This window comes from Schistocerca gregaria, chromosome 4, assembly GCF_023897955.1.
Source record: "Schistocerca gregaria isolate iqSchGreg1 chromosome 4, iqSchGreg1.2, whole genome shotgun sequence".
Classification (NCBI taxonomy): Eukaryota; Metazoa; Arthropoda; class Insecta; order Orthoptera; family Acrididae; genus Schistocerca; species Schistocerca gregaria.
In genome coordinates this window covers 237,025,935-237,049,794 of record NC_064923.1, presented here as the reverse complement: position 1 = coordinate 237,049,794, position 23,860 = coordinate 237,025,935, and the positions used below count along the sequence as shown (strand labels likewise).

Sequence of the window (23,860 nt, the reverse complement as noted above, 5' to 3'; positions counted from 1 at the left end):
ATCGAATGTTCAAATAACTTACGGGTTTGCTGCCGGGTGACGTCGTCGGACACCGCCGATATTTCGACAGGAGCACACTCTGCCATTCACAAGGCACAAATGCAAGGAAGAAAAAATGTGCAAGCAAATTTAATACCACCGAAACGAACCACAACATGAATGGACGAGGCTTGGGTGCTTCAAACCACACTCAACTTTGACGTCCTGGGCAGGCGAACCGCAAAGCTCGTAGCGATCGGAGAGCTCCACACACGCTCCGACACTGAGCAGGGACCGCCAGTGGACGCAGCGACTGCACCGCGAGGAGATATCTTCCCTGGCCCGCAGCAACCGACCGACCGCCTGCTCGTCCGTCCGCGACTGTTGCACCGTCGCGATTGCATTGCTGGTGCGTCCCCCACTCACTTCCAGGCACACGACGGCGGAAATACTGGATAGGACCCAACCATGCAGAGGAAACACGCCCACCGGCTAACCGACATCCCTGCACCAGGAAAGGACCGACCCAAGTTCCACAAGATGGTAATTGAAGGGGCTCAGAAGCGCTCAGAGGATCAGTTACACGTCGCCGATGAGACGACCGACCTCTCAGAGGACAACATTTGAAATAACCTGTCAAAGGAAATCACGCCAACTACAAATACAACCTGACAAACACTTACACGAAGACCTGAACGGTACGCAACATTCACTAAGCACGCATGAGGACAAATGGGGAGGTGATGCGCCCACGCGCGCGCGCACACACACACACACACACACACACACACACACAAGCGACTCACGAACGAACGATCGGCGAGCCAAAACGTGTCGTCCGACACGACGACCGCCACGGCTCAAGTGATGGATGGCGGCAGTGGTCGAGCGAGCCATGTCGACGCACGCCTCACTGCTGCTTCAACCCCACTGTACTAGTGCCGCATTGCAACTCCCCGACTGGCAGGTCCGAACTGCGCTCCAGAAGCATTCTAACTGACTGCAGCTCGAACTCGAGACCCGAACTCTTTTACGACAGACAACGATCGGGAAGCATTAGCAGTCGAGCAGAGATACTACGACAGCGGATATATCGATACACGCTGCTAGCGCCGTTCACGATCAAGCTAAGCAGTTACTCAGTGACAGTAGTAATTTAAATTGACGTAGTGAGGTGGAAGTACGTTAAAAATATGGTGATTTCCTGTCAGGAAGGTCGCAGTTCGTAGTAATAGACGGCAAATCATCGAGTAAAACTGAAGTGATATCAGGTGTTCCCCAGGGAAGCGTCCTGGGACCTCTACTGTTCCTGATCTATATAAATGACCTGGGTGACAATCTGAGCAGTTCTCTTAGACTGTTCGCAGATGATGCTGTAATTTACCGTCTAGTAAGGTCATCCGAACACCAGTATCAGCTGCAAAGCGATTTAGAAAAGATTGCTGTATGGTGTGTCAGGTGGCAGTTGACGCTAAATAACGAAAAGTGTGAGATGATCCACATGAGTTCCAAAAGAAATCCGTTGGAATTCGATTACTCGATAAATAGTACAATTCTCAAGGCTGTCAATTCAACTAAGTACCTGGGTGTTAAAATTACGAACAACTTCAGTTGGAAGGACTGTTGTTGTTGTTGTTGTCTTCAGTCCTGAGACTGGTTTGATGCAGCTCTCCATGCTACTCTATCCTGTGCAAGCTGCTTCATCTCCCAGTACCTACTGCAACCTACATCCTTCTGAATCTGCTTAGTGTACTCATCTCTCGGTCTCCCTCTACGATTTTTACCCTCCACGCTGCCCTCCAATGCTAAATTTGTGATCCCTTGATGCCTCAAAACATGTCCTACCAACCGATCCCTTCTTCTAGTCAAGATGTGCCACAAACGTCTCTTCTCCCCAATCCTATTCAATACCTCCTCATTAGTTACGTGATCTATCCACCTTATCTTCAGTATTCTTCTGTAGCACCACATTTCGAAAGCTTCTATTCTCTTCTTGTCCAAACTAGTTATCGTCCATGTTTCACTTCCATACATGGCTACACTCCAAACAAATACTTTCAGAAACGACTTCCTGATACATAAATCTATATTCGATGTTAACAAATTTCTCTTCTTCAGAAACGCTTTCCTTGCCATTGCCAGTCTACATTTTATATCCTCTCTACTTCGACCATCATCAGTTATTTTACTTCCTAAATAGCAAAACTCCTTTGGAAGGACTACATAGATAATATTGTCGGGAAGGCGAGCCAAAGGTTGCGTTTCATTGCCAGGACACTTAGAAGATGCAACAAGTCCACTAAAGAGACAGCTTACACTACACTCGTTCGTCCTCTGTTAGAATATTGCTGCGCAGTGTGGGATGCTTACCAGGTGGGATTGACGGAGGACATCGAAAAGGTGCAAAAAAGGGCAGCTCGTTTTGTATTATCACGTTATAGGGGAGAGAGTGTGGCAGATATGATACACGAGTTGGGATGGAAGTCTTTACAGTATAGACGTATTTCGTCGCGGCGAAATGCGAAAATATTTTGTTGAGCCCAACCTACATAGGTAGGAATGATCATCAAAATAAAATAAGAGAAATCAGAGCTCGAACAGAAAGGTTTAGGTCTTCGTTTTTCCCGCTCGCTGTTCGGGAGTGGAATAGTAGAGAGATAGTATGATTGTGGTTCGATGAACCCTCTGCCAAGCACTTAAATGTGAATTGCAGAGTAGTCATGTAGATGTAGATGTAGATGTAAAATACATGATGGCGGGCACATGAGCCACCTAAGGCTGTCAGCATATGTTCTTAGAGCGTTATATGTAGGTACCACCCGAGACGTTTTCTGAAGGCGTCCCGTTATAAAGAAAATTTGTATCTTTTATTGTTTTGTATCCAAAACTAAACAAATTTCTGCTTCTTCATACTAGTAATTTTAATATACAATTTTGTTGCTGCATGTCTTACGGGAAATACAAATCTTGGTTTTCTTTTGGCGAGCTGTCGAAAGTGGATGTAACACGCATTAACACACTGTACCACAACCTGATTTAATTGTTGTGGAAGGGAGTGTTCTTCCTACTACGTTAGCAGCGCTGTGCGTGTATGTGGATTTAGTCGTGAGGAGATATGCTTATCGCGAGTCGTCACATTAACTGAAAATGTAAATGTTTGTAAGCTTCGAGTAGGAGACACTGGAACGTCCACCTCGTTGCCTCGAGTAAGCTTCCAGTGTCTCACAGCCCGTCGGTCCATAGAGGAAACTAACTTTCAGCTGTCCTTCATGGAAGTGTAGCTGCCTTACTGCCGTGACGGATTATGTACAGAACTAATGAAGACAATTGCTATAAAAATGTACGCACCCCCACTGCATGTCTGAAATATCTCGGCCTGGAGGTATCCTGTTACAATTCTGCTACGAAAAAGAAGTTTCATCATTTCTAAGGCATTCACGTGCAGTACCACAAATTTTTTTAGTGATAAGCTGTTTCAGTCTCGGTACCAGAACGCCTTCTGGTCACCTTCTGGAAAGCAATTTGTAGAAGAACGCCGATGCTGCTTTTGACTGTAGCTGAAGATAGTCCACACTCGACTGCAAACTTTTATTAATGGAAATCATCAGAATGAGTCTCCCTCCCTTCAGTGGAGTGAGCGCGCTTTAGAATCTTCCTGTTAGATTGAAACTATATTATCGATCGAGACTCCAACCAAATATCATACCTTTTGCGTGTAATGCTCTTACCGACTGATCTATCCAGGTGCTTCAATCCGGCTCCACATAGCTGCTACGGTCTTAGGTTCGAATCTTGCCTCGGGCATGGATGTGTCATGTCCTTAGGTTAGTTAGGGGACTGATGGCCTCAAATGTTAAGTCATATAGTGCTTAGAGCCATTTGATCTATTTTTTGATCTACCCAGGCACAGGCAGACCACACAGCTTCAATTTTCTCTGCACTTCCTTCCAGAACTGCAGAGATGCTCTCTTGTGTTCTTTGATAGACTAGCACCAGGCTATTTCAAAATACTTTACTCCCCGGTACGAGAGAAGAACTGGCGGAGTCCAAACAGTGAGCGCTTGTGGTAGGTAATGCTTGGGTCAGACCACTGGGCGCCGCGGGTAACATCCGGGTTAGCGGCTAAGTCCTGCACACACTCTTAGTCTGCTAGGATGTACACGCCGCTGCAGAGTGAAAGGCAGTTCTTCGGTCTGGAATCTCACGACTGCAGTAGGTCTTCATTGATGAGTTCCGCTTTGAATTGAGCTCCGATGACCAGCAGAGACGTGTCTAGAGGCGCACAACACAGCGGTGGGGTACCAATCTGAATGTCGCACGCCATGTGGTCCGATAGTCGGGAGTTATGGCCTGTGGTACCATTTCCTTTCATAACAGGACCCCTTTGGTTGCCATACAACAGAGCGGAACGTCGGCGATAATCTACCCACCGTTTTATAGCCATTCATGGCAACACATCACGGGCTTACATTTCAGCTAGATAGAACCCGCCCCGCACACGGACGAGTTTCTACTGCTTGTCTTCATGTTAGCCAAATGCTATCTTGACCATGAAGGTAGCCGGCTCTTCTCCCCACTTACAAGCGTCTGGAGAATTACAGACAGCGCCCTCCAAGCAACTCGGAATCTTGGCGATCTAACGTCCCAATTAGACAGAATTTGGCATGATATCCGTCAGGAGGACAAAAGAAAATCAAATGGCTCTGAGCAGTATGCCACTCAACATCTGAGGTCATCAGTCCCCTAGAACTTAAAACTACTTAAACCTAACTAACCTAAGGACATACACAACCACCCCTGCCCGAGGCAGGATTTGAACCAGCGACCGTAGCAGTCGCGCGGTTCCAGACTAAAGCGCCTAGGACCGCTCGGCCACCGCCTTAGGAGGAAATACGACCACTTTACCAGTAACTGCTTGCATAGTGGCAAAGAGGTAGAGCAAAGCGTTGCTGACTGTTCAATCTGTGGAACTCTTTCTCTTGAATAAATCATCCAGTTTTTCTAAAATAGTAATCACTTATTTGCCTGTATATGTACATTGCATCTACCGACATCCGTCCCATCGATAATCCCATCACTGTGAAACATTTTTTTTTATTTTTGTGTTGGAGTGTATTTTATTGCTGTGCATATTTTCACTTCTCCTCTAAAATGTAATGTTGTATCTTTTATAGAGTAACAGGTCTGAAGATAATCTCACATACATGGAAATCGGCTGCGTTTGAAAATAAAAATAAATTATTTTATGCAGTTAATGCTGATTTTTAACTTTTTTTAAACTAGTGTTTCCCTTCGGCCGCTGCGGTTTCCACGAACGATGTTTCTAAATCATGTTATCAGGCAGAATGCTATTGTTGCGCTATGTTACTGGCCATAGAAGCACAGATGCCTGATTCACCGTCGTAGGACGAAAGTGAGGACATTCGAATAGACACACACTGAAATATGGGACAGCTGAATCGTTGATTACACTGACTGTATGTATAAGCAATCCAAAAATATAAAAAAATATTTCTAACTCATGTTAAACAAAAGTTAGTCCAAGCTCTAGTCTTGCCTAATGTTTACTACTATGATGTAGTTCAACACAGCACAAATAGTGAAAATTCGAAATGCCTCGAGCTAGTGATGAATGCTTGCGTTAGATACGTCTGCAATATACGGTTGTATGATTATACCAGTCCTTCATACTCCCTGCTAAGTTGGATACGCCCACATAAGGCACGCGATCTCCACACGATGTGCTTACTTCATCGATTTCTTAGTCACTAATCTTCTCACATTAAACACCTATCAACATTCCACAACCGCAGTACCAGATCGGATACGTCTAGCATATCGGCTGTACCTTTACAGAACACAAAATCTTTCTCCGTGTCATTCTCCATCTCAACCATACGAATATGGAACGCGCTCCCCTGTGATCTGCGTCTTATCCAGAACCACTCAACATTTAAGGGTCAACTAAAAACTTACATATTAGGTACGGTATAGCCACCATTGTTGTGCCCCTCTCATCTCTTTCTTTCGCCTCTCCATCATAGCTTCAAATTTTACCTTTCTATTTCTCTTCCTCTAACCTAGCTGCCGCCGTCCGGTGTGGCCGAGCGGTTCTAGGCGCTACAGTCTGGAACCGCGTGACCGCTACGGTCACAGGTTCGAATCCTGCCTCGGGCATGGATGTGTGTGATGGCCTTAGGTTAGTTAGGTTTAATTAGTTCTAAGTTCTAGGGGGACTGATGACCTCAGAAGTTAAGTCTCATAGTGCTCAGAGCTATTTTTTAACCCAGCTACGTCTTCTATATCTCGTTCACCCCATTCTCTCGTCTTATGTCATTGCTCGATGTGAGTAACTCACAAGCTACAAGAAGATAACAAGAAAATTCCCAACTAGCAATAGGACATTCATAAAAGAAAATGATGTTTACTTTCATATAAACAGTCATTACTGTTATTATTATTATTATTATTCTTGACTGTTTCAATTATTTTTTGATTGTTATAATTATCCTTGAACTACTGTTAAAATCTCTATTTTTTCTTTAACATTAATACTGTATTGTCTGGAATACTCTCTTTCAAATTCAAAAGGTGGCAGGGGTAAAATACAGGGAGCGACAGGATGTTTACCATTTGTACAGAAAGCAGATGGCAGTTATAAGAATCGAGGGACATGAAAGGAAAGCAGTGGTTGGGAAGGGAGTGAGACAGGGTTGTAGCCTCTCCCAGATATTGTTCAATCTGTATATTGAGCGAGCAGCAAAGGAAACAAAAGAAAAATTCGGAGTAGGTATTAAAATCGATGGAGAAGAAATAAAAACTTTGAGGTTCGCCCATGACATTGTAAATCTGTCAGAGACAGCGAAGGACTTGGAAGAGCAGTTGAACGGAATGGACATTGTCTTGGAAGGAGGGTATAAGATGAACATCAACAAAAGCAAAACGAGGATAATGGAATGTAGTCTAATTAGGTCGGGTGATGCTGAGGGAATTAGATTAGGAAATAAGACACTTAAAGTAGTAAAGGAGTTTTGCTATTTGGGGAGTAAAATAACTGCTGATGGTCGAAGTAGAGAGGATATAAAATGTAGACTGGCAATGGCAAGAAAAGCGTTTCTGAAGAATAGAAATTTGTTAACATCGAGTATAGATTTAAATGTCACGAAGTCATTACTGAAAGTATTTGTATGGAGTGTAGCCATGTATGGAAGTGAAACATGGATGATAACTAGGTTGGACAAGAGGAGAATAGAAGCTTTCGAAATGTAGTGCTACAGAAGAATGCTGAAGATTAGATGGATAGATCGCATAACTAATGTGGAGGTATTGAATAGGATTGGGGAGAAGAGGAGTTTGTGGCATAACTTGACTATAAGAAGGGATCGGTTTGTAGGACATGTTCTGAGGCATCAAGGGATCACAAATTTAGCATTGGAGGGCAGCGTGGACGGTAAAAATCGTAGAGGGAGACCAAGAGATGAATACGCTAAGCAGATTCAGAAGGACGTAGGTTGCAGTAAGTACTGGGAGGTGAAGAAGCTTGCACAGGATAGAGTAGCATGGAGAGCTGCATCAGACCAGTCTCAGGACTGAAGACCGCAACAACAACAACAACAACAACAACAACAACAACAACACGTGGTATGTCCATAATGTTCCGTACAAACTGAAATTCGTTCAATCTGAGTATGCCTGGTTAGGTGTAAGAGAGAGCCTGAAGGCCCTAATCTTGCCATGTAAAATAAATAAATAAATAAAAGGACTGTGTGCTGCCACCGCCAGCAGAGCGCTGTTACTGTTGTTGTATGCCGACAGGTGATAGACGCGGAGCTGCACAGCGGCCCCGCGCTGCCGTCCCTGGCTGTGATAGCGGTCAGCTCCGCCATCCTGGCCGCCGTCGTTCTCATCGCCGGCGTGCTCGTCTGGAAGTGAGTACGCGGCTGCGGCTGTAGTGCGGGCAAAACGAGGTGCGAGCTGTGGGCCGTCAGCACTGTAGCAACGGCAGTAGCAGCCCGCGCTGCTGTGTGGAACGCTTGCTGTGACAATATTTTGACGGACAAGAATATCGCTGCAACAGTCAGAGATACATACAGGGCGTCCCGAAAGTCCGTTAACATTTGAAAATGCACTTATGCGTGGAATAATTTAGGTGGGAGGAAAAACTTGACACACATACTTGAAATTGGCAGGGGGTTACACTGAAATCAGAACCGAGTGCAAAAACCGAAGAGCAGATGACGCTGGACAGCAACACGAGGGGGATGTCGCCAGAGAATCGCGTATGTAGTGAGATAGGGAGTAACTTGCCTGGCTGTTAAACACTTGTTATTAAGTACGACTTTTTGAACAGTTCTCTGGTATCCGACCGGTTAGCATCGTAATTGCTTCACAATATTTCGGCAGACGCACACGCTGTCATCTTCAGGTGGGTCCTGACGAATGCTGTGCTGTTCTTCTCGTCGCCTTATATACACTAGCCGTTACCCCCTCCACTGTTCCTCTCCTCGTGTCTTCGGTGCAGCCGGCGCGGCGGCTACTGGAGATGGTGGGGGAAGCAGTGCCTGGGTCTGAACTGGGGTTTGCAGTCTCCCTGCTGCCGCCGTCGGTGGCGATTCTCGATCACTGAGACCGCATCTTTCTCTCCAGGCTCAGTGCAGGGGTCCAAGCCTGACTAAGTTGAAGGACGCTGTCTTTATTAATTAGATCGATCTAATAAATAATCTAATAATCGAATTAATAAATAAAGACAGCCGCCCTCAACTGAGTCTGGCTTGCAACCCTGCACTCAGCCTGGAGAGAAAGATGCGGTCCCAGAGATCGAGGACCGCCCCCACCAGCGGCAACAGGGATACTGCAGACCCCAGTTCAGACCCAGGGTCCGCTTTCTCCACAACCTACAGTAGCCGCCACGCCGGCCGCACCGAAGACACTAGGAGAGCAACGGTGGAGGGGGTAAGGGATAGTGTACATAGGGCGCCAAGAGGAACAGCACAGCATTCGTCAGGACCCACCTGAATATGGCAGTGTTTTCGTCTGCCGAAATATTGTGGAGAAATTACGACGCTAACCGGTCGGATACCCGAGAACTGTTCAAGTTGGAAATACGCCGGGATAACTTCAGATCGCATATCAAGTACGACTGGATGGGGATTCACCATATAACGCTACTCCTGCGAAAGAGCTCTTTCGCACATCGTTTGGTGTGGATCACGTATTGATCCGCCACTTCCGGCAAGCTTGGTCTCGCAGGTCCACAGACTACAATCAGTGTGGTTATTGGTTGTCCACCACGATCGTCCGACCGCATTAGGGATGCTAAAAGACAACACCCAATGGCAATTTCTCGCCATACCTACTGATAATTTCACAACATTGTCACTCGACTACAGGTATCGATGGTAAATGACAGCCGACTAGGTCAGCATGTGTTAAACTAATTTTTATGCTAATTGTTGGTTTTCTATCATATCTCGCAATCTGTTGCTCATAGCGTGCACTTTTTTGGTCAATAAATCTCCATGTCATTCAACCATTAACGGCCATTTTTACGTCTCTATCTACATTATTCCGTGAACTATTCCGTCTTCAGGCCACGAGTGGCCTATCGGGACCATCCGACCGCCGTGTCATCGTCAAGGAGGATGCGGATAGGAGGGGCGTAGGGTCAGCACACCACTCTCCCGGTCGTTATGATGGTATTCTTGACCGAAGCCGCTACTATTCGGTCGAGTAGCTCCTCAATTGGCATCACGAGGCTCAGTGCACCACGGAAAATGGCAACAGCGCATAGAGGCCTGGATGGTCACCCATCCAAGTGCCGACCACGCCCGATAGCGCTTGACTTCGCTGATGTGACGGCAACCGGCGTAGCCACTGCGGCAAGGCCGTTGCCACTCCGTGAACTACTGAATTTTCAAATATTAACGGATTTTGGGGTCGCCCTTTACTCACTCACAAAAATGGGCTTTTGCTGTAGAAAAACTAGAACAGAAAAACCGAATTTTCTCGCATTGAGAACTTAGAAGCTGCGTTCTTTGCTTTACTTAAGAAAAATTTTTAACAGCCAAGATCGCACAAATTTGTATTTATTGTTGCCAACAGGTTTCGACAGTTATAATTGTCATCTTCTTGTCTTCAAAAATTTTTGTCCTAGGACGTGTTCCATTGTGAGGCAATACCCATGACGGACATACAGGTCTGTCGGAAATAAAACTACTTATAGTTCTCTTACGTAGCCCTCACAAAGGCTTGTTAATTCTTACAACGCAAGTATGCAAATATGCCAATGTGCTTAACTGTAAAAGTTTTGTTTTTGACAAAATCGTCGAAAATGTGCTACATTTTATCCACTATAATTACAACATTGCATGACGTACTAACTCACAATGGAACACGTTTATAATCAAATTTTTTGAAGACCAGAAGACGGCAGCTAAATATGTCGAAACCAGTTGTCTACAATAAATACTAATTTACGAGATCTCTGCTATTGAACACTTTTTTCCAAGAATTGAAAAAAGGAATTTTATACAACAGCTTAAAATTTCAGCAGTAAGAATGTGATGCTAAAGTGGTGTGAACATGCAAAGTATGCGTATACAAGCTAAATAAAAAGTGGCCTATGCATGCTAAATAAAAAGTATGGTCTGTTTTCCCTATAACATTGATATCACAGTTTAATTTTACATTGGATTTCACATCCTCGTCTGATATGACATGTCTTTATTTCTTCCTGTATGTCTACTCATTTCTACGCACAAACTATAAAATGGATTTATTACGTCCGTCGTGAAATTATGTACTGGTTGACGCTAAATTCTAAAACACACATTCTTCTACTGTCAAATACCCATGCCAGAAAAATTCCGAGCCTATTTTGTCTAAAATTCGTCAAGCCCCTCTTTTTTTTTTGCTTTAGTTGTCCACAAAGTTTTTTACTTCGGCTAAAACGCTGTCGGTTTATTCTTCTGTGTTTTTCCCACCACCTATTGTCGTCGTATGTGCTGTGATGTGTTCCCGTCGCATAGCTTCAGAAATTTTTTCTTCATATCTAAATGATGTTTGACAACGAATTTTTTTCTTTCCGCTTGCGAATGTGTGCTTCACGTCTTCCTTGCTTTTACCATATTGTGTGATGTTGCTACGCAGATAACAAAATGTTTCACTTTCTCTCACACATTATTACTCAGTGTTTACCCGTACCCAGAGTTCTGCACTAACTAAGCAACTTATGCCTTCTGTCTAGTACTTATTTCTATGAATTAGACGATGTTATTGAGGAACCGTGATTTTGCAAAAATGATTGTCTCTGGATTCAACTACGTCAAACACATGCAAGTTAAACAACAGTTCTGACAGCTGCAATTCTTTTCTGTACCGTTTCCAACATGAAACTGTTGCACATCTTGATTTCTGTTTACTGCTGTTTACAAATTTTATTCATATATTGGTAAGTCATTGTTAAGCATTTGAAAATAAACTATACAGTACACGGAGAAGGAACCCAAGGAGGAAGCGTTGTAAAGATGTGCAGTATTCAAAATATAAGCTAAGTAGTATTCGCATATAGTGACGTCTACAGCATGCACTAATAATGACATAACTGAACTACGTACACCAGATCTAATCGACGTGGCACGAATAATAGCACCAGCGTAAGAATAAATACAGTAATTCCTAATTTCAAACTCTTACAAACAATAAAAGAAATAGAAAAAAGAAAAAAGTCGCCATTACGTGAAGGTGTAGAAAACAACTAACATCTACATGTCATTACTTGTATTTTTCATTACGATTGCTGCAAGCAACATTTGTTTGTACCCGTAAGCATACATAATCATTTTAAAATATTACATGAAAGCTGTGGACCCATTACTCATCAATCTGCAACACTGTAATTATCACGAGAAATATATTGTCTTGTCATCAGTCCCATTAACATTCTCTCTTACTGTACTTAACAACGTCACAGGTTTTGCGAATACTGCCTTTGTTAAGTGTAGTGACAGAATATCTTCGTTTTTAACGGTGGTAAAATGTTTATGATATCTACATAACCGTCATTTTCGATAGTACATCGAAGAGTCTTGGCCCAAGGCTGTGATAGTCTACGAGGATCTCATCGCTGTACTGTCAGTATGTAAATATGTATGGATGGACACTACATCGATGTGACGCTGTAGGAGAGATGTATTGCGCCACGGTAACGTGAAATTAAAGCACCTAATGTAATGACGTTGATTCCAGATTTGCCACAAGAGTTCCTGAATATGATTTTTGGGAGAATGCTTGAGGTACTCGGTTGACAATGATTAACATGTGATGGAGTAAGCTGTATTAATGTACTGATCGTGAATGTTCTACAGATGGTATTTTAAAGTGTTTTATGCAAATTATAATTATGTGCATTTTTGTACAGTAGCACCTGAAAATGAAATTGGTACCTCAAATCCGGAGGTGCTCCATAAACAATAAATAAAGTAGCTGTTATAAGCACAGTGTGTTCTCCATATTCAAGTTTATTAGGGTTTTCACTTGGCTTTCACTTCGCTTGAGGAGGTGACACGGGGTACTAGTGTCACTTTTTCCAGAAAATTTTATTTAAAGGTGTCGATTTACCACTTGTCACTGTGTGACAACTTTTTGCTGTGGGTCGTCAGTTTGCCAATAATGATATTGAGACACGGGGGCACGTGCTATTAGCCGTGCGTCACTGCCTACATTTCAGGCTACAGACACTGTTATACTGTTCAGGTGTGAGACATTGTTATTCTTTGTCTAGCTCTGTGCTTACCTGATTTCAGACAGAAGTATGTTTGTGAATTCTGTTTCTTTGTGCTTCGCGCATAATGTTATTGGACCATATTTATTCGGACGCAGGTACAAGCGGAAACCGCCTGTTCTGATGCCGTGCAAGCCATCGGCGCAGGGCATCGATCCAGGGACCATGGGCTACGACGACCTGCCCGGCGCTCACGTGGCGGCGAGGCAGATGCGCGCAGCTGCAGCTCAGCACCCGCCGGAGGTGAGCGCCTCTGTGTACCTCCCACCATAGAAATATATTTCGGCCCTCTGAGTGAATGTCACAGGTAATTATAGATTAAAAAAGTTTAGTCTTAACACAGGGACTGACATACAAAAGTTAGGCATGTACACATCTTCACAGTTGCTACTAAACGATGGTACTTCCACATTAACTACTGGTAGAGCTTAGGGACAGAATGTCCCGCTCATTCACGCAGCAGCACTACGACATGTTACGAGAAACGCTGTTGCACTTAACACGCCACGATGGCAGAGAAATGCCTAAGGAAAAATAAGTGAGTTTCTGTGTAGCACTGTTGCACACAGTCCACAATCTTGTTGGAGAGTCGAAGCAAAGTCATGATACTGGTAACTGTGCTGTTATAAATGCAGTTGATCTACTTGTGGTTGGTCAGTTCGTTAACGCGTTGCTATCGAGGTGAGTAGCGCCGAGGAAGTAGATATTACTGCGAGCGGAGACCATTACGGAAGTTAAGTACGCGGAGGAAATTAAGGGAAATTAATTACTTTAACGTATATTTACAAAAGTTGATATACGCTCTACTTGCACACATATTATTTCATATTTTACTAGTGCTTCCCTAGCTCCCCTTCAAAACAATTTCACGACGCTATATCTTCTGATTCGGTTCCTGAAATCCTGTGTAGTTTCTGTCACATGCTTACATCGCCCTTCTCCTCTTGTAGTAACGTACTACATGTCTACATCGAAACCACTGGCCATTAAAATTGCTACACGAAGAAAAATGCAGATGAACAACGAGTATTCGTGGGACTAATATATTATACTAGAAATGACATGTGATTACATTTTCAAGCAATTTGCACGCATAGATCCTGAGAAATCAGTACCCAGAACAATAACGGCCTTGATACGCCTGGGCATTGTGTCAAACAGAGCTTGGATGGCATGTACAGGTACAGCTAAGCATACAGCTTCAACACTATACCACAGTTCGTCAAGAGTAGTAGCTGGCGAATTGTGACGAGCCAGTTGCTCGGTCATCATTGACCAGACGTTTTCAGTTGGTGAGACATCTGGAGAATGTGCTGGCCAGGGCAGCAGTCGAACATTTTCTGTATTCAGAAATGCCTGTATAGGACCTGCAACATGCGGTAGTGCATTATCCTGCTGAAATATAGGGTTTCGCAAGGATCGAATGAAGGGTAGAGCCACGGGTCGTAACACATCAGAAATGTAACTTCCACTGTTCAAAGTTACGTCAATGCGAACAAGAGGTGACCGAAACATGCCACCAATGACACCACATACCATCACGCCTGGTGATACGCCGGTATGGCGATGACGAATACACGCTTCCAGTGTGCGTTCACCGCGATGTCGCCAAACACGGTTGTGACCATCATGATGCTGTAAACAGAACCAGGATTCATCCGAAAAAAAATTGACGTTTTGCCATTCGTGCACCCAGGTTCGTCGTTGAGTACACCATCGCAGTTGCTCCTGTCTGTGATGCAGCGTAAAGGGTAACCGCAGATATGGTCTCCGAGCTGATAGTCCGTGCTGCTGCATACGTCGTCGAACTATTCGTGCAGATGGTTGTTGTCTTGCAAATTTCCCCATTTGTTGACTCAGGGATCGAGACGTGGCTGCATCATCCGTTACAGCCATGCGGATAAGATGCCTGTCATCTCGACTTCTAGTGATACCAGGTCTTTAGGATCCAGCACGGCGTTCCGTATTACCCTCCTGAACCAACCGATTCAATATTCTGCTAACAGTCATTCGATCTCGACCAACTCGAGCAGCAATGTCACGATACGATAAACCGCAATCGCGATAGGCTACAATTCGACCTTTATCAAAGTCGGAAACATGATGGTACGTATTTCGCATCCTTACGCGAGGCATACAACAACGTTTCACCAAGCAACGCCGGTCAACTGCTGTTTGTGTATGAGAATTCGGTTTGAAACTTTCCCCATGTCAGCAAGTTGTAGGTGTCGCCACCTGCGCCAACCTTGTGTGAATGCTCTGAAAAGCTTATCACTTGCATATCACAGCATCGTCTTCCTGTCGGTTAAATTTCGCGTCCGTAGCACTTCACCTTCGTGGGGTAGCAATTTAAAGGCCAGTAGTGTACATATATACAATGTCCTTCCTAATAGTTATTATGCGAATTTTCTCTAAGGTTTCGAAACAAATCAGCACTTTCGTTTTTATAATGTACCGATGTACTCAGCCCAGACAACTGCTGCTCATCACGGCTTTCATGCAACGCCGAATGTCAACGGAAAACATCGGTTTATTTTCCGCTACAAATAGAATGATTTTTAAAGCAGAATTTTGCGTGGGCACTCGATAGAGTGGTCTCAGATTATTCTGTTGCGATATTAGTTTTTGCGATATATATTAACTAGAACAGTGAAACACAAAGAATGACTGGTCCTCCAGCAGCGACTTAGTAGCTCTGTCGTATGGCGACAGCAGTCAGCGCGGACTAGGACATTGCCGTCCCGCTGGAGCACAGGACTTCGTGTTCTACTGTTCCTTTTAATGCATATCGATAAAAATTATATCGCACTAGGCCAATTTGGGACCGCTCTGTCGAATGGGTTCGTAAAATTCCGCTTTAAAGATAATTTGTATCCCACGGGAAGCAGACGCTTTCCGTCGACAATGGACGTCGCATGAAAGACGTCATGAGTTGTATTTGCTTGGGATGATTCCAGCTACACACCGCAAAAACGAAACTGCAGATACGTGCCGAAATTACAGAGAAGATAAGCCTGACAATTCTTAGGAGAGACACGCTATTTACTCCTCCTGGCATTGCACAGCTTTTTACGGAGATTGATGTCTGTACCGATATCAGGGACTTTCAGTCCGCCCCCGCTAGCTGAGTGACGCCGACTCGGTGGCTCAGCGTATTCGGTCAGAGGGTTAGCTGCCCGCTGTAATAAAAAAATAAATGAGTTAATGGATCAACGACGAACTGAAACGTGTGTCTTGAGAGGTCCGCCGCGAGGAGATGCAACGAACAAAAAAAAAAAAAAAATCATTTTTCCTCATCGACGTGCCTGTCGCCCGACGGGAGGCCCTAGTCACACGACATTTTTAATAGTGATTTTTATATTTAATCCATTCCCATTTACAGCGGGGAAAAATTACAGTCCACATTCCCGCGCATGTACCTTAGTCTCGAACCCTAGTAAGATACAGCAAGACAAGAAACTGCAACACTACTAAATAGGAGGATAAGAAACTCCAACATTATTAAAACCATTCGTACAGGTGTACAACGATCACATGAAGTTACACATCAAGTAGTGGTTAACCACGTAGTCAAGTATAAATCATTACATAAAGTCGGAATTAAAAGACAACTACGTACACCACGGCAAAGTATGAAAGTTCTACGTAAATGAAATCACTCTGGAAGGCGTAAAACAGATCCATAAAAGTCAGACAAAGTAGTGGTAAAACCACACAATCAGATATAAAACCATTAGGCCTACATAGAACCGGATATGTTACAGGTAAAGTATCATTGTTAGAGTTATATCTGCGTTAGAACTACTAGTAACAAAGTCCTGCACTACTCAACAAAGAGCCATATACTCATACGCTTCGTAAATTATCGTACATACACGTCCGGTTTTTATCAATTGGGAGAACCCTATTGTTTTATCTTTCAAAAGGTGAGTGTAGAGCAGATATCGGTAACAAAAGATTAGGATATTAATGTAGCAGCATATTTCTGACAGAAATTTAAAACAGTGCTCCACATAAAATGTCTTCACGGTGATAAAACAGAAACTAAGGTCCCACAGAATATTGAGCATAAAGCCAAAATAAATCAGTCTCATGGAGTTTCATGCGAGTGTAGACAGATAAGCTAAGCCGATCAACCAAATTCATTGCCACAAGAACGCATACGTATTTCATCAAGGAACATTTTTGAAAGTTAGTCCTGTAAAGTGCAACGCTGATTTTACCTGATACCAAAATACAGGAAACGTGGTAGTGGCGCGGAGAGGGGAGGGGAGGGGGATATCGAAAATTATTTGAAACATGTATTTGTAATGCTGTTTACAGCATGTGCAGATCATCACTTTATAAAAAATTGAAAAAGGAGAGAGAAAAGAAAATATGTAAAATACGGTTTCTGCTAGACGGAGCAATTGCGATAAGCGCCACCTATTCTAGTCCACTCTGCGACGTCTCTCTTAGCTGTATGTGGTTCTATCTTGCACTGTTTTACATGCGTTTAACTAAAATGAACTAGCAAATGGCTGTCGTAATAGATGGTATTGCATAGCTTACGGTACGTAGCAATTTTCAGCAGTTATCTTTGTACCGCGGCACCGTATGGAAAGTACAGATTACTTACTATGGTTTTCTGTTTTATAGCAAGATAAAAAAAAAAATCTGAGTAAAAAGTAGTTATCAATAAAGAAATTTAATATTCCAAATTAGATGGTTCTTTGCAATTTATTGTTATGATTTTGTTCTGTAATATTGGTTCGTGTAGTGTCTACAGAACTTTTACGGAATCCTCTCATCAGTTTCATGTTTCAATCGTCTTTCCTACTACTGATTTCATCACAACATTTCATTCTTCATACCAATACACCTAAATATTTAAACGGCAGGTCTATTACCCTTTTTAGAATGCCACCAGTAACCTTCTAATCGGATGCCATCAGCTTTTTTCATCTTATGTTTATCCGAGGCATATTTGAAGAGCGTTGTCACTTAGTACTTCGAGAGTAGATACTATCGAAGAGTTTCTGCATTTCCGTATGGCAGTCCCCCAGCGATACTTTCTTGTAAACGAAACCATCATCAGAAGAAAGTCCGTACCGCTGTCCCAATCTAATGAGTCGTTAATTTATAGTTGGAACATTGGTGATAGTATTACCATTCCTTTTGACGCACAACACTTAAATTTCATTTGCGTTGAACGTCACCGTCCACTACAATGCAGCACATATTTGTGAAGGCACTCGGCGTGATCGCGTCTTGAAAATCAGCCAAATCCTTCTCCTTTTCAACGTGGGCGAGGTATTTCCAAAATATCGAGTGTGGCAAATAACGAGTTGGACTTCCATTGAGAGAAAAAAACATATCAATGTACTTTCGGGTTCTGCTAAAGATTGATATTTGTTTTTGTTCGATTACGTGGCCCAATGGAGTAAGACAACAAACCCGTTCATATCTTCGGATGAGGATCGAACACAGGGAACATTATTTTATACAGGTAGTAGAACGATGTTTTCGACTTCTCAGTGGTGCAGTTGATCGCCGGCTGAGAGGCCGAGCGGTTCTAGGCGCTACAGTCTAGAACCGCGCGACCACTACGGTCCCAGGCTCGAATCCTACCTCCGGCATGAATGTGTGTGATGTCTTTAGGTTAGTTAGGTTTAAGTAGTTCTATTGATTAGGGGACTGATGACCTCAGAAGTTAAGTCCCATAGTGCTCTGAGCCATTTTGCAGTTGATCCTGACGTCTTCAGCAACGACAATTCCAGTCCCCTCAGAACTGTCATTATTAATTAACGTTGAAGAGTGATACAAGTTGCATCTGGAAAGTTCTGTGAATGGTCTCAGAAAATAAAGAAAACTGGAGTTACAAACAAAATATATTTACTGGCCTTCAAATATTCACAATTGACTGCAACGCAATTCTGACATCTGTCATAAAACTAATGCAAACTGTCAACAAACTCTTCTTGTGGAATCGCTCGAAACACCCTGGTCACTTGTGACGTCTGCGAAGCGTGGGACTTTTCGTTTGCCGGTGCCAGAACCAGAGGATAAGGAGGGTGTAGAATAACAGTAACCTCGTGTTTAGCGAGTGAAATGAGCACACAGACGTTGAGTACATCTAATAATGCGTGAACTAGATTCTTCGAGTGAATCTGCAAGAAGAATCTGCTGACATTTTAAAAGGGCTTTACAGCCGATGTCAGAAGTATTTTGCAGCTGATGACGCTTACTCTGAAGGCCAATAAGAGTGGCTCTAGTTTTCTTTATTCTACTAGACCATCCGCTGGACTTTTTAGACACATCTCATATCATGCGAATGCAGTGGCACTGATATTCGTCGAAAATTTACACATATTAAGAATGCATTGAACATCGTCGGTGTCCTCTTGCACTATGGATCCGTAGTGGTGAACCACATGGAGAGAAGAATGGGACATCATATTACGATCTATGACTTCGGTAATAATTTTTGTTGTACTTTAACAAGTGTATCAGTCCGACTGCTGATATTTTCGGCAATTTGCTGAACTTCCAGGCGCTATTAAGTACTGAGTACTGTTGATTTGGATTATACTCACATTTGAAAGGAGAAAATCTGAAGTCTCCTTCCCCTTTATTCTCCAAATCGAGCTTGGTTTCTGCCTCTAATGACTTATAACTAAAACAAAAACACAGTCTAAATATAGACTGATTTTCGTTACATTACGAAAGAAGTTAGTTGACATTTTTCAGTTTCTTCCGGCGTGCTTGTTCATCGAACAGTCCACAGCTGCACTGCCGGTTTATAGTGTCCCGTAGGACGCTATGAACCAGCACTACACATGTGGACTGTTCGATCAAGTTAGTTGTTGTTATTTGCCTAATGACTTCATCGCCAACGAAATATCAGTCTTTTTAATAGACATAACTCTCATATCAAGATAATGCTGTAATACTATGGTTGGAACTTAAATAGTGGCAACTATTTATTCGCAATCGATACAAAACAGTTACATGTTTGCACCTGTTACTGTCCTTCAAAGTAGTCACTGGTGTTGTGTAGTACTCGCCGTCAGCGATGTGGAAGGCGTAGTATACTGTTAGTAGAGTTTGTTCTTTTGATGATTCGAATGGAACGGTCTAGTACCTGTCGATTCTCTGGAACAGTTCTGAAGCAAATGCCACGAAGTTGCAAGTACTTAAGTCCGGGGAGTATGGTGGATGGTACAGTACTTCCCAGTTCCATCCACTGAACAGAGCAGCCACAGTCTGCGCCCGCGCATTGCCGTGCAAAATCATGGGAGGGTAGTGCAGTAGGTGCCACCGCTTCTTTCGCAAAGCTGGTCACAGGTGATGCTCCAAAAACTAACAGTAATACTGGGCATTGGCAGTCTACGTGGAGTAATGTAATACATTAGGATGACACCATCACACGTGGTACACGATAATCACCATAACTTTAGACCGCTCCATTAACTGAACAGGCTCGGCTAACGGTATACTAGGCCTTACACATCGCTGGCAGCGGATTTTACACAGCGCTGGTGACTACCCTGAAGGACACTAACAGGTAAAAGCATGTAAATCTTCTGTATCGGTTGTGAATAAATGGTTGCCACTAGTTAAGTTCCAACCCTCGTACAGTTTTCCTTCCTCTCATGGTTGTGTGACCTTCAGTGATGGAAAATTCGTCTTGTGTAATTTACGCACTTCATCCATACAAAAGTTCGGAGACTGATTTTATTCGTGTCTTGAAAGGGACGTCAGTGCAGTAACTGCGTTGGAAGCGTCAATGCACAACTCGAAATAACTTAAGTACATTCGAGCAGTCAGTTGTGAGCAGGCTACGTAGTGGACGTGAGGCCTCACTGAATCAACGTTAATGTGCCACAAATCGCAGTGGAGCAACATCTCAGTATTAATTGTTCTTCTCCAGAAGGCTATGAAGAAGCGAAACATGTTTGGAGAATTTGTCCCGCACACTTTGGCTACCTAAAAAAAAAAAACGACGCGTATACGTCTGCGGTGGCGTGATTGAAGTGCAAAACATGCGCAATTCTTTCTAGAAAAATTCATCACGGGTGACGGACTTGGTATCATAAATACAAACCAACCACAAAACGATAAAAGGCAGATCCTTACATAAATGTTCAACACTTTGACGACATAACCAACAGCGAAGGCAAAACAATGCGATAGTTACAATATCCCAAAAAAAGATCTTTCTGAGGGTTCCATATTGTTGGAAGAACGTTGTGTACGTTGTACTCAGATGGAAGGAACTTGAAATATTAAAACCACCATCTTAACTTTTCTCTGTTTGCTTACTAATTTTTTGACTGACGGGGGTACATTCCTGCAGTGGCTCTTTGTTCTCTGTAAATTGCCAGATTGTGTTTCTTACAATTTCATGACCATGTTTCAAACCTGTAAATAAGGTAACTTGGATGATGATTTAACGTCCCATCGACAGTGGTGTGTAGATGAGCCATAGTGAATGGTTCAAACGTTTTCAATTACTCTCATACATACTTAAAGGCGGCACATAATAAAGTTTGTACTGCTATCGGACACTTAGGTGTAGCTGCGTACCACTGGGAAATGGGGCAGCAGTTGAGCTTAGAAAAACAGTATGTTACAATTTCACTTTGCCTGTCCACTGGATGATACAATTCTGCAGAAAACATTCCTAGCCTCAAAGCTCGTCTGATCGTAGACGTATTACACCAGAGACACCGCTTGCTTTGAGCAGGCGGCAGTGTGTCTTACGACGCGAGGCGGAGAGAGCACGCGGAGGAGAGGTGCCCACGGTGAAATTGTTTTAAATCGGTTATTTATGAGCTCATTAGCGGGGCAGGTGCGCGGTCGGCGGGCAGCTGCAGCGGCCGAGCGCTATGGCACCTGCCGAGAAATCTGTGCCTCCGCCCGCGGCCGTGGCCGTGCCCGCCTGTGCCTCCCTCACCTGCCGCTGCGCCGTCACAGCCGATCGCGGCGGGGCGGGCATTCCAGCGCGGTTCCTGGACAGCCTCCCGCCTGCACCTGCCCGGGGAACTGGAGAACTGGAGCCGCCCGCCGCTCCGCTCCGCGCCGCGCCGCGCCGACTGGATTACTAATGAGGCTGAGGGCAGCGCGCCCATCCCGAACGCAATTACCGCCATCCGCTGTTTAACGACGTCGTGAACGAGTGCCTGCCCGTAGCCCCCAGCAGTACTTGGCTTACCGCTGTTCCGGGCCCGTCCCTTGTTACCGCCGGACGCGCCACTACTGCCTTACATGCTACACTGACCATCCTCACAATTGTCCGATTCCTTAACTTCCGTTCGATATAACAGGTAAGAGCTGGAAACCAGCGAGGAAGTCTAAAAAATCTGTGTATTTCTTCGCGTAGCGTTTCCGGTCACGAAAATTGACGATGGTTGCAGGAGCAATGTGCTGACCACGTGCCTAACCATATACATATCCAAGAACCGTCAACATCGCAGCTCGTCAGAAATCGTTGGTTAATATATTAAAAAACTAGAAACTCGCCTGGACTGCGAAAAAAGCACCTAGTATTTACTTAGGTTTCGGCGTAGATAACTACACCTTCAGAAAAATAAAACCCATAAGTGCCTAAGAAGACCTTTGTCAATGATTAAAAGAACACCATGGCTTTAAATTCATAAACGAAAAATGGGAAACACAAACAGTACCTATGTACAAAGTCTAAAGCGTTACTTAACTTAATGGTGTAACCTCCACCTCACACCGGCTTATGTTCCATGGGCCACGACCCGCCACAAACTACAGCTACAAATGGTGAGTGAGCGACCATTTGTTGTTTTTCTTCACTTTTGGTGAGGATAGCAATTCCTTCTGCGTATCTGGTATTGATATTCTTTCATCCTGAATTTTAACCCCACTCTTAATCCTTTCCTTTACTACCGTCAGCCGGCCAGAGTGGCCGAGCGGTTCTAGACGCTATAGTCTGGAACCGCTACGGTCGCAGTTTCGAATCCTGCCTCGGGCATGGATGTGTGTGATGTCCTTAGGTTAAGTTAGGTTTAAGTAGTTCTAAGTCTAGGGGACTGATGACCTCAGGTGTTAAGCCCCATTGTGCTTAGAGCCAAATGAACACTTTTTTCTATCTTTTTTTTTTGTATGTGCACTTGGTTCTTAGTTTACCTATTTTACAATCCCTTCTTGATCCTTGCACATCCAGTAGTTGCATATAGCTTACATGAATTTTTTTTAATGTGGAGCATCTTGCACCATTTTACATTGTGGAACATTTTTCCAGGTAGGCAGAGCCTATGAACCTGTCTTGATTTTTATTCCTCCATTATCAACTGCAACGTCAGGGGCTACCTCCGTAGTGGCTTTGCAATTTATAAGTAGTGTAACGCTATTTACTGAATTATCAGACCAGTTTGTTGCTTTGCTTCATTAAAATTCAATGATGATACGTGTCATTGGTAATAATTTCATTAAATAACTTGTCTATTGTGGAGAAGTTAAGCGGCATGTAGTTTTCAGTGTCATGTATGCTGTTTTTTCTTGTCATGTGGAACAATTAAACATTTTCCTTTTCTGGGGTGTAATCGTCCTCTGTAATAATTCCCGAAATAGAACGAGTTACTTTTCATCTTTTTTTAAACTGCAGGTTAATGACAACCGCGGACAATCATCATATCGAGGTGTCTTTCCTTCCGAGATGAGTCGCAATTGTGTTCTCTTCTGTCTTGCTTCTCCCTCTTTATGTCAGAAGACATCGAATAGCATTGTTTTTAATTGCCTTTCTGTGTTATTAGGGTATAGAGAGTAAGTTTATGTGGTGAACAAGTAACATAGTCTCTTCGTAGACTACGCCTCTCTCAATCCCTTCTCTCCCTACCTCCATCCCGCCCCCGCTCTCTCTCTCACTCTCTCTCTCTCTCTCTCTCTCTCTCTCTCTCTCTCTCCCACAAACACACACACACACACACACACACACACACACACACACACACACATACAGACACGCACATGCTTCATGAGTCTGCAACGGAAGAAACACACACATCGTCTAAAGGGGTCTGAAAAACAGCATTTACACATTCGGGATGTTTTGAACGGAATGGGTCTCGTTACTGTCCTTAGAATCAC

The 23,860-nt window shown here is 43.7% G+C and overlaps 1 protein-coding gene across 1 annotated transcript in view; it reads left to right on the top strand.

Moving 5' to 3' along the window:
* LOC126267285 (uncharacterized protein C6orf132 homolog) overlaps positions 1-23,860 on the top strand; it is a 285,985-nt gene that overhangs the window by 229,102 nt on the left and 33,023 nt on the right. The window contains exons 4-5 of the mRNA XM_049972356.1: positions 7,795-7,907; positions 12,859-13,003. Coding sequence (XP_049828313.1) covers positions 7,795-7,907; positions 12,859-13,003 — 258 coding nt within the window. The remainder of the gene's footprint in view (positions 1-7,794; positions 7,908-12,858; positions 13,004-23,860) is intronic.